This window comes from Ambystoma mexicanum, chromosome 9 (genome assembly GCF_040938575.1).
Source record: "Ambystoma mexicanum isolate Mex_15411 chromosome 9, UKY_AmexF1_1, whole genome shotgun sequence".
Taxonomy (NCBI): Eukaryota; Metazoa; Chordata; class Amphibia; order Caudata; family Ambystomatidae; genus Ambystoma; species Ambystoma mexicanum.
Window position 1 is genome coordinate 1,449,841,532 of NC_090931.1, and position 13,905 is coordinate 1,449,855,436.

The 13,905-nt window shown below is 47.6% G+C and overlaps 1 protein-coding gene across 1 annotated transcript in view; it reads right to left on the bottom strand.

The window, feature by feature from the left end:
• Window positions 1–13,905, bottom strand: part of LOC138489208 (acid-sensing ion channel 4-like) — a 214,817-nt gene that overhangs the window by 15,026 nt on the left and 185,886 nt on the right. Inside the window, exon 7 of the mRNA XM_069616876.1 lies at window positions 5,690–5,781. Within this exon, the coding sequence (XP_069472977.1) occupies window positions 5,690–5,781 (92 nt within the window). The remainder of the gene's footprint in view (window positions 1–5,689; window positions 5,782–13,905) is intronic.

Consider the following 13,905-nt stretch of genomic DNA (forward strand, 5'->3'; position numbering starts at 1 on the left):
GCACTCTGAGACCACTATGGTGGTGACTTGCCTTAATATAAAAAAATGCAAAATATAACACAGCATATTTTATGGTACTGTCTGAAAAGGAGGAGAAAAACTGAATTTGTTAATTCTCATTCTGGACTGTTTATATCTGAGAGATGTAAACAAATGACAATTATGTCTGGACTTTATTCTAGAAAACAAGGGGGGTCCTGGGAGTCCCTCTGCCAGACTTTAGTCCAGGTTACGAGAGCCTTACCCAGATTCTTTAGCTCACTATCTTTCACAGACATATCAGTCTTTGTCCTGCCCAGGGGCAGTCCAGCACCGAAATACCAGGCAATTCTCCTCTGAACAAGAGTACCAACAGCAAACCCCAGACATGTGTTTCGGTCTGGTTGAACCTTATCAGTAGGGTGTAGCTGTGCCTCTCTAAGAATAGTGAGCAAGGGGTCCACGTCTGGATTCCCCTAGTAACTTGGGGTGAGACCCAAAGTTACTTGAATTATGCAAAAAACAAGAGGGGTCCTGGGAATCCCTCTGCTGGACATTAGTTACGGTTACGAGAGTCTTACCCAGATTCTTTAGCTCACTATCTATACTTTATTCTAGTTTGTCAGAAAAACTCCTGATGAAGAGCAGATACTATTATTCTGCATTTTGTTACCCTTTCACTTGCAAAAACCTCAGCTTCCTTTACTTTTCCTTTCCTCAAAATGCACTTTAATTAAATGTATTTTTTGTCTTTTAGATATAAAGGACCACATTACAAGTTTGGTGGTTTGGAAAAAAAAGTTGTATCATTACCGCCACATTTTTGGGCAGTTTCGGAATTACCACAGTTTTTCTCACACAACCAACATATAGTTTTTGGCAGATTTACCACCTGCAGAAAAACTGCACGTAAATCCAATGATTTCTGGAGGTAAATTGGCAGATTCTGATCAGTCATCCTGATTTGGGCCTCAAGCTGATGTTTTGACAGGTCCTTAAAGTCTGAAGCAACCGTGCCCACCACCTCAGGTTCAGCTTCAATACTGGTAGGCAACCCTGAGATCAATGAATCCGGTTTTACCATAGTAGGTAACTTAGCAGTCACAAGGCCTCTTCTGGCAGGAACATATCTGGATTATGGGTCTGGATTTGGCACTACTGGGGTCTGCAGCCTTTTTCTTTCTTCATTGGTGATAAACCAGAGCCCAGGGCCTCTTTGGCCCTAGACGTAGGTCCTCCCTAAGGTCCTCCCTAAGAGACAGTCAACTGGAAGGGTTTCTTTCACAGCATCTCAGCGTTGAGAGGTTTCCCCCCTCCAGATAAACTCCATGATTGCCAAGAGGGTATCGGCTGAGTCTGTCAAACCCCCCAACTAACTTGACTGGATCTGAATTGATCTGATCTCCTTGCACTTACCGTCTCCTGACAGCAGTGACACTGGCAGCCGTGTCACACAGTGAGGGAGCTTTGCTCCCATTAAGGAAGACGTGCTCCAAAAAGATCTGCATATTCTTGGGTACCGGGGCCTTCTGAGAGGACCCAGTACCATCGCCACTCGGAGACACCTGGGAGCATTCAGCCACTCCCTGGCCTAGTGGGAGTTAATCTTCTAAGATGACTGCACTCATTATGACCTGTTCGTGGGATCAGCACTGACTACGGCCTTTTTGGGTATAGCATTACAGGCTGGGTCTTCCTTTCTATGTGCCATGTTCCCACACAGAAAGCAACCTTTGGGTGCTGAGGATGTAGTTGCCCAAGTGTTAGAAGAACCATCACCCCTCTTCCCTGTAGGAGATGAGAAGACATGTAGCTGGGACTTTCTATCATGTTTTTGGGGACCTTTCCTGATGCCTGTGGTTCACCCGAGTCTTTTTCTGGACTCGAGAACTCACATACCTGTCAGCGGCTCTTGCAAGCTCCCTAGGGTCTGTGATATTCTTGATCGCTAAATGCTGGTGTTAGTCTGTCAAATAATGCTTAAGGACATGTTCACATGTAATTAAATTGTACATTCCTTCAAATGTGTCAACTTTATTACTAGATTTGTGATTCAACCACTCAGATATTTTGAGGGCTGGTGTATAAATGCCTCAAAGGTTAATTGCCTCATACCGGCTGCCCCTCCCCCCTCATAATTCCTCTCCTGACTCTTGGAGCTGGAGGGCTAGACATGGTTCTTTGAACCAGTCAAATTAGTTATTTTCCACCTCATACTGTGGGACTATGTCCTTGGGTATATGGCGAATAGGCTTTCCTTGGGTGCCACCACTGCAAACAATCACCTCTCGACTGAAGGTCTATTTGTGTGTCCCCTCTTTCTCCTGAAGCTTTAGATTACACAGCTGTAACATTTTCAGTCCCTGTTCTTCTAGGCCACCTTCCTCTCCTCTACAGGAGCTTTCCTACACTCAGTTTCACCCCAGAGAGACCACCTGGGACCTGGCTGAGACTTGGGACCTAAGAGAAACCTGGGATCTAGCTGAACCCCAGGAATTGCAAGGAACTACACTACCTGCCCCCAGGAGGAATGTTGGGAACAACTATCACTATGGCTGTCCCCATTCACTTTCATGCCCCCAGTGGAATAGGTAACTAAGCTGGGGGCTCTGGGTCGCCACAGGCCCACTGGACCTCCTCTGTTACCATAGCTTCCTGTGAGCATTTCAGGTTTATTAACCATACCTCCGTGGGAGAGGCCCCTTCCCTGACATAACTCACCGAAGACACTGGGCTTCGGACCCTGCACTGACATGTCCAGTACCATTGTGTAGCAATCAAGACATGCCTGCCAGTATTTCTAAAGTTGAAAACACAGTCTTTTATTATGGATGACCACGCTGTAGGCACAGTCTGCATCCAATCCAACCGCTGCCACCAGTGTGATGGAATGGGTACTGCTCTACAGGAGGTCCCAGATGAATAGTGGCTAAACCACTTGCTTAGCGCTATTAAACCAGCAGTGATCACAGTCATAAAGGTGAACAAGGCACAGACTGGAAGGGATGCTCCTTCCCCTCATTCGGAAGTGCAGGCTGAGGGAGGTCTATATCTTCAGGAGGAGTGTGAGCTGATAACAGTAGCAACCCAAGTACAATGGTCCAAAATAAAACAATATCAAATCAAGGTCCATAAAAAATACAAAGATTTAATCAAACAACAAAATGCAGTCAAACTAATTAGAAAACACTAGGAAAAAACAACCCCTGTAGAGAAAGCTCTGAGAATGCAAACTTTTGTGAAAGGGTACTCTGGGTAGATGAGCAGTGGTGTCCAGGCTATAAATTGGCAACAATGTCACTGTTCAAAGTTACGTCTTTGAAAAAAAGGTAGAGTAGGCGGGGCTTAAAAGTTACTATGGTCCTCTCAAAAGTGGGCCAGGGGCACATGGCCTCTTTAAAGCACTTTTATTCTTGTGTTCGGGTGCTTAATTCCTGTCAAGTGGATGCAATCACATTGACGGCCAGCATTGAGTCAGCTCATTGGTGCAGACTCCTGATGGGTTGAGTCAGAGTTTGAGACAGTGGGACAATGTTTTTCAACAGTTTGGGGCTGCGGAAACAAGTCCAGCCCGGGGGCGACGACACTGATGGGTCGAGTCGGCGTTTGAAACGGACGAGCTCGAGGGCTTCTAGCAGTCGAGTCGGTCTTCATGTTAGTTGCTCCCACAATGCCGAACCCAAGTATGGGGGGAGGGGCGTCAGTCCTCTTTTATGGGTTGAGCCACCCTGTGGTTGGCTAGAAGTGCAGCAAGTGGTTTGAAGTTTGTTTAGAGTGCCAAAAACAGCATCACTGGTCCTGTGACATCTCAAAAGGTGTTGAGTGTGGTCAAACTGGCTCTAAGTTGTCGACAGGGGACGAAACCGGATCCCAGCTGCTGATGGGCTTCTGGGTTGCTGGGAGTCCGAATTCAAGGTGTTCCTTCTGTTTTCCACTACCACTCCAGGGAGTTGGCTGGCACCTACAGCAGATCCTTCAGTGTCCTTGTTCCAGTGCAGACAACAGAAAGTCCTTGGTCTAGCATAAGTTCACCTCCACTGTTTCTGTTTTGATTTTAAGGAAAGAGCTCTGTATCTTCGATGCCTTCTTTCTACAGCTCCCTAGCAGATGACTTTGTGATACACTGTATTGTTGACAGCAAATCAATGAGTTATTCCTGTCCTTCTGAGAGTCCACAGATGAATTAAAGAACAAGGAGGTGCACCCTCCTTATAAAGGCAAACTGTCACAATTGATTTATTCCCAGCCAGCCTGCAGTAAGGGTTCCAACCAGGCTGTTGAAACAAGTGCCATTTGCTTTGTGACATCACACCCAGAGTACCTTTCTGCAGGAAATGGAGGGGACAGGAAGGCGAAGAGAGCCCTAATAGAAACCAACATGGTGAAACTCTTCTCTCAGCTCACCTCTGGCTTCTGGCTACTCTAACTGCACCCCCTTCCCATGTCTACTAACTTCAGAGGGACTCCAGTGGTCAGCCCCATGGTGTGAGAGTGACTTTGACATGGCAGTGTTGCCTTTGAGTCAACGGTTCCCAGGAGCATTCCTGTGCCCTGGGCCAAGTTGTTACCCTTATTGCAGGAGAATCAAAGAGGCGGCAACTTGGTTATTGTTAAACATGGCTTTATTGCAGACACTCACACTAGACACTAATAAATGTAGTGCAGACAGGTAAATAGCCACCTTTTCCCTGCACAAATCTTGTGTTCCATCAGCTGCCAGGAATGCACATGGGACCTTTGAAGCTTTTTTGTGGCAAGCTAATGCTGAGGGGCCAGGAGGCTGTCTCAGCAAGGTACATGTGCACACTAGAACTTCGGGGTGGAGCATTAAGAAAAAGAGGAGTCTGATTAGCAGACCTCCATTTCAGAAACAGAATTACCTGCATCATTTTAGCATTAAAAATCAAAAAGGCTTGGGCTATTCTGCCTTCACTAAATGGCATTCTATCACACCTGACTAGCAGTCCCCAGACATTGAAGTCCTCCCCACCCACTGGAGTGCCACCATTAGCCCAGGAGGGGACACTCGCAGTGTCTATGCCCACCTCTTCCGAGGTAGGAAAAATAAAGCAGAAGCAGTGAATAACAGACATAGTGAAAATCCCATCTTGAGATCCAGTCCAAAGAATGAGATTGAAATGCACAGCAGATTTTCAAGAAGTCACATTTCTACATTGTGGGAATTTCAGTGATGAGTTTCCTAATGCAGTAGGCGCAACCTGCGTCCCTCCAGATGTTTCAGAACACGACGGCCATGATCGCTGATGGTCTGGTGAGCCAAAGGTTGCAGACCCCTTTTCTAATGGCTCAACAGACAACAGGGTGTGTAATTAAAGCAAAAAAGAAAAAAAAAAGGCATTCTGATCTTACACCGTAACTGAGTGATGTGAGCGCCATGACCACTTTCCACTGAAGCACCTCCTGCTGCCCCACGAGTACTCAGGTTGAGGCCCTACAGATGCTCTGGACATCAACTCCCAATATCCCTAACCAGCATAATCAGTGATGAAGGATCATGTGAGTTGTAGTTCAGACCATCTGGAATGCCTCAATTTGAGCACCTAGGCATGAGTAAAGGTGTGAAGTGGGAGGCTAAGGGTACAGAAGCTCCCCACCATCTGGAGTGGAGCTAAAAATAGACAGAAGCCTTCTATGTGTGTTTGACATGCATCTGAGACCACATTTACACAAGGTTGGTTAACGTGCTTACCTAACAACGACGCCAGGTCGTAGGCCTTCTTCTGCTCAATGGTTTCGAAATTCAGAGCCTCGAAGAAAATGTCCAGAACCAGGAAGTTTTCTCTTTTGGGCGAGAAACAAAATGGCAAAAGGTCACTCACGAACTGCTTCCTGTTCCATGTTGGGTGCAGCCAGAAATATCTACATATCTGAATTGACACACTTCATTTGAGAAATGGAATCATTCATGTTTCGTGCACCGATCCTCTTTTGACGCTGTGGCTCTCGGTAGAGATCTGCGATCTATAGACCTCCAGTTATTTTGGACTAGGGCTCCCATGATCCCTCGATATTAACTCTGTTGGTTACGGCTCATGGGAGATGTAGTCGAAAACCTATGGAGGGCCACGCGCATCCTGGAACACGCAGTGCTGGGTCTCCAGAGGAGATACATGGATAAAGCCACATAAAAGTAGAGAGAACAGGTGGCTTTGTATAATTTGATGCAGTCATCCTGATGCCAATTGATTGATTGATTTGTCATTTAATATGCACCTATACACAAGTGTTTCAAAGCGCAACCAGGCAAGGCAGGGGAACAAAGAAAGGACAAGACAATCTTACTGGGCCTTGTGTCAGTGAGATCGCGCAAGTGCGCAACAAGAAGTGTAGGGGAGAGCGTACAGGGCATAGTTCACCCAGAGCAGCAGCTCTCTGAATTAAGTGCAAGGAAGGCTGGGACTACAGCGGGCAATCCCAGCTCAGTAGTGCAAGGTTAGCCAGGTGGTAGTTCAAAGTGAGCCAGGCGGCAAGTGCAGGGGGACTGGTCGGGGAGGGCTGGTGTCCTGTAAGACTCAGAGGACACTGAGCAGCCAGTCAGCAGACAGAGCAGGAGCAAGGGAAGGTTAGCAGCGGACAGGGAGTGAGAAAGAAGAGTAGAAAAGGAAGGTCTGGAGGAGCTTCTGGGGGCTTAAGGAGATCCGGCTCAAGGCGGAGAGAGGCAGGGAGGACATTCCAGAGGGAGGCACCTGCAGAGGAGAGGGATCTACTCCCCATTCTCTGTTTGGAGAAGCGACTCACCCACAGAGTATTATAAGTAGACGAGCGGAGGGCTCTAGGAGGAAGGTACTTGGGATTGGAGAGTTGAAGGTAGTGAGAGCCACGGCCCCAGAAAGCCTTGTGGACAATGCAGAGGGTCTTAAACTTGATCCTTTCAGCCATCGGGAGCCAGTGGAGGGATTTTAGGGCCGGAGAGATGTGGTCCCTGGGCTTGAGGCCAAGGATACGTCTTGCGGTCCTACTCTGGATGAGTTGAAGAGGGCGAAGAGTAGGGTCAGGTAGATTGAGAAAGAGCTTGTTGTAGTAGTCCAGCCTAGAGAGAGAGAACCAGGGCTCTGGAGACAGTGAGCTTCTGGGGCAAGGGGAGAAAAGGGAGAATACCTCTGAGGAGGTACAGCTGGAAATCGGCCTCCTTGGCAAGGTCCATGATGTGTGGAGAGAAGGAGAGAGTGGAGTTGAAGATGACCCCAAGGTTTCTTGCCTCCCAAGAGGGTGAGGGCAGAGGGCCCAAGGAGGGCAGCCAGAGTGAGATAGGGAAAGAGGGCGCAGGGGTCCCAATGAGAAGGATCTCAGTCTTACTGGCATTAAGGCAGGGATTGTTAGAGGCGCACCATGCCTGAAAAGTGGATAGTCAGTCAGGAATGAGCGAGGTGGAGGCCGAGGAGAGCCTGACAGAGAGCTACGTGTCATTCTCATAACACTGAAAGTTAGAGGAAAAGGTAGAGATCAGGAGGGCCAAAGGGGCCAGATAGACAGTGAAGAGCGAGGGGGAGAGGATAGAGGCCTGGGGAACACCACACGTGGAGAGAGAGGTGGTGGAGAGAAAATACTGAAGCTGAACTTGGAAGGTCAGTCCAGGAGGAAGGAGGTCAGGTCAGAGACAGATCCATGATGGCCAGGGTCTCGGAGAGACGAGTAATAAGGATGTTGTGGTAGAGCGTGTCAAATACAGAGGAAAGGTCGAGGAGAATGAGGAAATGGGAGAGCTAGAATCAAGATTAGAGAGAAGATCTTCACAGGTGTTCAGGAGTGCAGTTTCCATGCCTCTGGCTGCTCTGAAGCCAGACTAGTGGCCATGGAGACAACCAACAGATTCAGTGTGGAGGGTTAGCTGGGAGATAGCCAACTTCTCCAGGAGTTTGCCCAGGAAAGAAGTGATAGAGATCGGGTGATAGTTTTCTGAAATGGAGGGGTCATCAGAAGGCCTTTTTAGTAGGGGGTGCACAAGGGAGTGCTTGAGAAGAAAGGGGAAAGATCCAGTGGCAAAGGAGTGATTACAGAAATTGGCCATGGCTTGGAGCGAGAGAACCAGTGTTGTCCTTAAGGGTTCTGGAGGAGCAGGAGGATTCACCTGTTTGGATGACACTTTCATAGATCGGACTTGTCTGGAAACATCATCAGGTGTTACAGGAGAGAAGGCATAGAGAAAGGGACGAGGGGGGCAGCCAAGGAGGGCCTGAAAGAGGTAGACGGAGAGAGATGAGAAGAGGCGGAGAGTGCGGACAGGATGTCCTGGGTTTTAGTGGTGAAATGAGAACCCATGCAGACGGCCTGGTTAGGTATAGAGGAGGTAGATACTGAAGTAGGATTGGCCACCTCCTTGCAGATTTTGAAAAGTTAGGCTGTGTTATTAGAGGCCGCAGAGATGTGGGCTTGAAATTCGAACCTCTTCTTGGAGAAGATGAAGAGTCTGTATTGCCTTTGGAGCAGGTGGCATGCCAGTTTGTCAGAGGGTGCACCCGAAGCTCCTCACTTCCGTTCAGCCACTCTGCACTTGCGTTTCAGAGTGGCCAGATCGGTATCATACCAAGAGTTGCACTTGGTGCCAGGCTTCGGGCAGACCCTCATGACAGGGGCAAGGATATCCAGAGTGTTAGAGATGGAAACGTGAAGGTTGGAAAGGACTGTGTCAGTATGGGAGTCAGCCGCAGGAGTAGGTGAGGGAGAGAAAGTGGAGGCAATGGCAGCCACAGACACATGCTTCATAGGTCGAATGACCGCGAAGGAAGGTGGCAGTGCTGGGTGGGCCTTTGCCAAGGGGGCAGAAAGCTTCAAGTGAGAAGAAAGAAGAAAGTGATCAGTCCAGGAGAGAGGAGTAGTGAGAGGATTAGAGAGGGGGATGTCCAAAGAGATGAGAGCATCCAAGGTGTGTCTGGCAAAGTCGGACCAGAGGGTAGAATGGAGAGAGAAAGGGAGTCGCATAGGTTGCAGAAAAGCCCAGAGGAGTCTGGGGAGTCAAGGTGGATGTTGAGATCCACAAGGAGGAGAAGCTGGGAGTTAGAGGAAAGGAGAGAGGAAGTGAGGTCAAACCGTTCAGAGAGGAAGAGAGTGACCTGGCCAGGTGACATCTAGATGTTGGCCAAGGCCAGAGAGAGGCCAGGAGAAATAGAGAGCCTGCAGACCAGGCATTCAAAAGAGGAATATGGCTGAGTCGGGATGTAGGGATCCACTCAAGAAAGATCAGGGCCACTCTGCCTCTGAGCCTATTTGGCCTGGGCTCAGAGAGGATCTTGTAGCCCTCAGGGAGGAGTGTGTCAAAACTCGTGACAGAGTTGGCCTTGAACCATGCTCTTGTAAAAGCGAGAAAAGCGAGAAAATCCAGGTCCTGGAGTTCAAGGAGATGGAAGATTTCAGAGGAGTGCTTGACAGTAGAGCGAGAGTTGACAGTAGTTACGTGGAGCAGATTGACACTTTTTAAAGACTTCCAGGGAGGTGTGCAGGGGTGAGAAGTACCCATCAGAAGTGGCCAAGGAGCCAGAGAGGAGGAAGGAAGAAGCGGCAGAGGAGCCAGCGAGGCAGTGGATGGCAAGGGAGCCAGAGAGGTGGAGGGCGGAGGTTGCCGAGGAGCCAAAGAGGTAGTACATGGCATGGGAACCAGAGCAGTAGAAGAAGGAGGTGGCAGAGGAGCCAGAGAAGTCGTAGCAGGAATCGTAGCAGGAATCGCAGGAGAAGGAAGGAAGTTGATGAGGCGAGGGAGGCCCCTATCAAGTAGTAGGAGATTGGGCTGAGGGCCCTGGACCATGGCAGTGCGTTTTAGATAGACATGAATGATGACTCTGGAGGACTGAAAGGAGGCCACAAGGACCTCCCACCGGGTGCCACCATTAATGATAGAAGAGTAGGAGGAAGGAGAGAGAAGTGCGACCATTGAAGGGTCCATAGGTCGTGAGAAGGAACAACAAAGAGGCTTTCTTTGAGAACATGTCTAGAGGAAGCACTGACATAGGTGAGAAGAGTAGGATAAGAGATAGAAAAGCAGTTAGGGAAGATGGGAGAAATTGAGAGCACCATGGTGGGTGTAATAGAGGAAAGAGAAAGGGCAGGTTAGAGGAGGAGAAGAGACAGAAACTGCACAGAGCTATGCCACACCGAGTGCACAAGGAGGGGATATGGGAAAAAAGCAGAAGGGTAAACAGAGGGAACAAAGGGGAACAACAGAGCGCAGGCAGAGACAAGCAACAAGGGCAGCAACAGGCAGTGAGTGGACACCCAAAAAACACTTGCCTAGAGGAGAAATGCATAGAATGCAGGGGAAATGAAAGAACAGTGATAGAGGCCCATACATTCAACTAGCAGGAAAAGAAGTGCAGAAAAATGCAGGGGAATGACGAGTAACAGTGATAGAGGCCAAAAACATTCACCTGCAGAGAAGAAAGCAGAAGATGCAAGAGAAATGCAGAGGAACAGTTGCAGGCACACAGAAAACAAGGTACGGCTACCCGGAAGAGGGGCAGCCTCTCCCGGGCAGATAACTATCAGGTCCTGCGGATCGCAGGTTGAACCCGCCGATCTCAGCCCGCGTTCAATGGAACCTGCAGGCTGCCTCCCCCGCCCTGGATGGCCATCTTCTCTCCACTCTCCTTTCCCTTTTTTTGTTTATAGTCCCAACCCCCCTCCCCAGCCTGATTTACCTGATTCTGACAGCGGCGAGGCCTGCCGCTGCTTCTCTCTAACTCCCTTTACCGGCCACCACAGAAATGGAAGAGGGGCTCCGGAAGAAGTCCCGCCTTCCATCTCCGTGGTGGCCATCTTGGAACTGTCATTTCTATGAATGAACGGGGCACCACAAGGCGTCCCGTTCATTCATAGAAAAGACCCTGCTATCAGCACCCCGAGTTACCACTTTGGTAACCTGGGTTGCTAATGGCGTTAGTAACCTGTTCCATGGGCTACACCAGGGGTAATGTCCGGGTGCCCTTGTTAAATGCGCTTGCATCCCTTGGGCCTTTAACGCGGGCTGCCAGGCCGTTAGCAGCCCCTCCCCCCCGCCCCGGGAAAAGCTCAGGACTGGACGAAGAGAGGAGTGGAATCTTCTGACGTGAAGCACACTTGCCAATGGTGAGAGATCCCAACAAGTGTCTGTTTCACAGCATCATATTGTTCACACTCTACTCTGCATAGAGGTGTGTTGAGCTGGGGTAGAGACAGTCATCATACGATATCGAACTTCATCAAATATTTTTAGACAACACTATATCTAGGAAATTAAGTTAAAAGGCATGCTTTGTGAGATGAGGAACACATATTTCATTCATTTGATATTGATTAGCAATTTAATACGTTCATGAATAATTCCCTTAACTAATCCTGCAGGATCCTCTTTTTTAATTGATAACTACCCACAATCATAGTGGTGTAGGGTACAACTAAAGTATGATTTCATAAGACTAGAAAGTCATATGCGAGGAGAGTTTCAAGCGGGTAGGCGGGTAGGTCCAGGGTGGAGTTAGTTACAGGTCAAATTTGGCTAGCTTCCAGGTAGCCACATTTTTGGGTTACTAGATTCTGGACATGTAACTAGGACACAACATTTCCACTGCAAGGCTTTTCTTTTACAAATCATTGGCATCAGGTGCTTCCTAAATCCAGTTTGTGTAATTGAGGTTAGGCAATACTACAGTTTCCTCAATGCTTTGTGTTAAATGAATGTCCATGACTGGCACACTGGTGTTCCGGTGACATGGAGTCATAAGGCAGCCCTATGCATGGCATGCCTGACACTTTCTGTCAGCACTTGCCTCTCTGTCAATAGTACCTTGCATGCTGGGAAGTGTAGGCCACTATTGGAAAAGTGTAACTACAAGTTCCAAAATGCAAAGACTTGTTGGTTCAAAATCTCAGACTGACATGGGTGTCATGCTTGACATGGATACATTACAACAGCTGCAATTCTAGTGGGGCTGGGGCAGAGTCAGTAACACATCATTGCAGCCTGGCACGTGACCGACTCTGCCACCTGGAATTCAGCTGCATAAGTGTATCAGGAAATCTCCTGCTTTCACTATATGCCAGTATTGAGGCACCGATTTCTTCAGACAGCTTCAGGTATTCACCAAAATCATGCACGATTGGAGCCATCTCTCCAGCCTGTATTGCCAGAGTAAAGTCCGGATTTAAATAGGCATATTGTGGTAATCACCAGTTATGCCTCAGAGAACAGCAACAGACTTGAAATAATATCCTAATTAGCCCTTGGAATGGGTTCTGGTGGGAAGAGATCTTACATATAATCCTGCCCACTCCCTTTGTTGGGTTCCATGTAATTTCCGTGAAATGAATTACTTCGTGGTAATTTACTTCGAAATTTGACTTCGATTTTTTGTTTTATGGGGTACCCCCTCTATACCTCAACCCCCGTACACTACAACCTCTACCCTGACCGCTCGCCACCGCTTTAATCCCTTTACCTACAAATTCATACATCATTTTGAAGTTATTCTGAAGTAATTTCCATTAAGTAAATTCCCACCAAGTCATTTACTTCGTGGGAACAACGGGGGACCCTTTTTTGTTTGCAAGGCAAAGATACAGTCTGGCCTGCATAGCTCCTGTTAAAAAGTATTAATAAAAGCATGGAACAGAGGAAACACATTTCTTTAAATCTCAAGTGCAAAGAAGTCAAGTTTTTTATTGAAACCTTGTGGCAGGAGCTCCACTGGCGCTAATGTTTGCTTTGAAAACAAAACAGGGATTGGTAAAGAAGAACTATGAATTGAACTCTGTGTAGTTATTGAAGCTGGGTGTCCCACCTGCAAATGGCAGAGTCTTTCCTTAGTGGGCGATCACCCACAGTAAGACTGGTGGATTATGAATCCTTTTCAACCCCTCTAACTGCAGGGTTTATGCTTATCCCTGATACATGCTTGAATGCCATGAGCTTCCTACTGCCTCTGGGCAGAAGCTCCTGAACTATGCCGATGACACACAAATCATCCTAGAACTTTCAGCCACTCCGGATGATAATTTAACATCTTGTAGGGACCTCTGTATACTAATCGAAAAATGGATGAGGTCAAATTTCCTTAAACTAAACCATTCAAAAACGGAGTTCTTGTTACTTCACACTGGAAGAGTTAAACCAGATGTATTCACGTGTTATTCAAATATATCACTGCCCCAGGAATGTATCAAAGCATCAGACAAGATTACATCCCTTGCAATACTATCTGATTGTAACCTGTCTATATCCGTGTGAGGAATTCGACCATCGGCATGGTGGGTGTGCGCTCTTCTTGGCTTTTTTAAAAAGAATTTCACGAAATTGAATGATGGTAGATCTACCTCTGGAAAATGTGTGGGGCTAATCTGCACACATTTTCCTATGCACACCACACGGTATACACATAGGCCTGTGTACTCTGGGTGGCCATAGCCTACAGACGCTGTGCCCCCTGTCATATTTAGTTGGAATATGACAGCCAAGAGTACATGAAGGCATCTCTGAAGGGGGAGGCAAAACCTTCCTTTTTCCATGTCCAGCCTAATTAAAACTAATAAAGGCTCCATGGATCTGCCCTGCCCTGTGTTAGCTGCTGGTGGCAGCTTTGCATTCTAATCAGAGTTAATTCAAGTAGGCCCACGGGAGGCCTGGTTGCAGTACTAACAAAAGACAGGAAAACCACAAAAACCTTTGATATGCACTGTGTCAACATGAAGCAGTTCCCGCCTCTCAGTATCAAGGGCAGTGACTTGTCATGACTGGGACTATGTATTTACAGCAGTCATCCCCACAGGGGGGCCCCATTCAGAAGGTATTTTTTATTTTTTTTTATTTTTTTTTTTATAATGTTTTATTGGTTATATTTGTTTTAACCTTTAACATAATACAGCATGACTTGTCATCACTGTGGTAACACTCCCAAACATCTGTGTCCGTATTTAGACCAGTTTAGTCCTTCCTTACTAGCC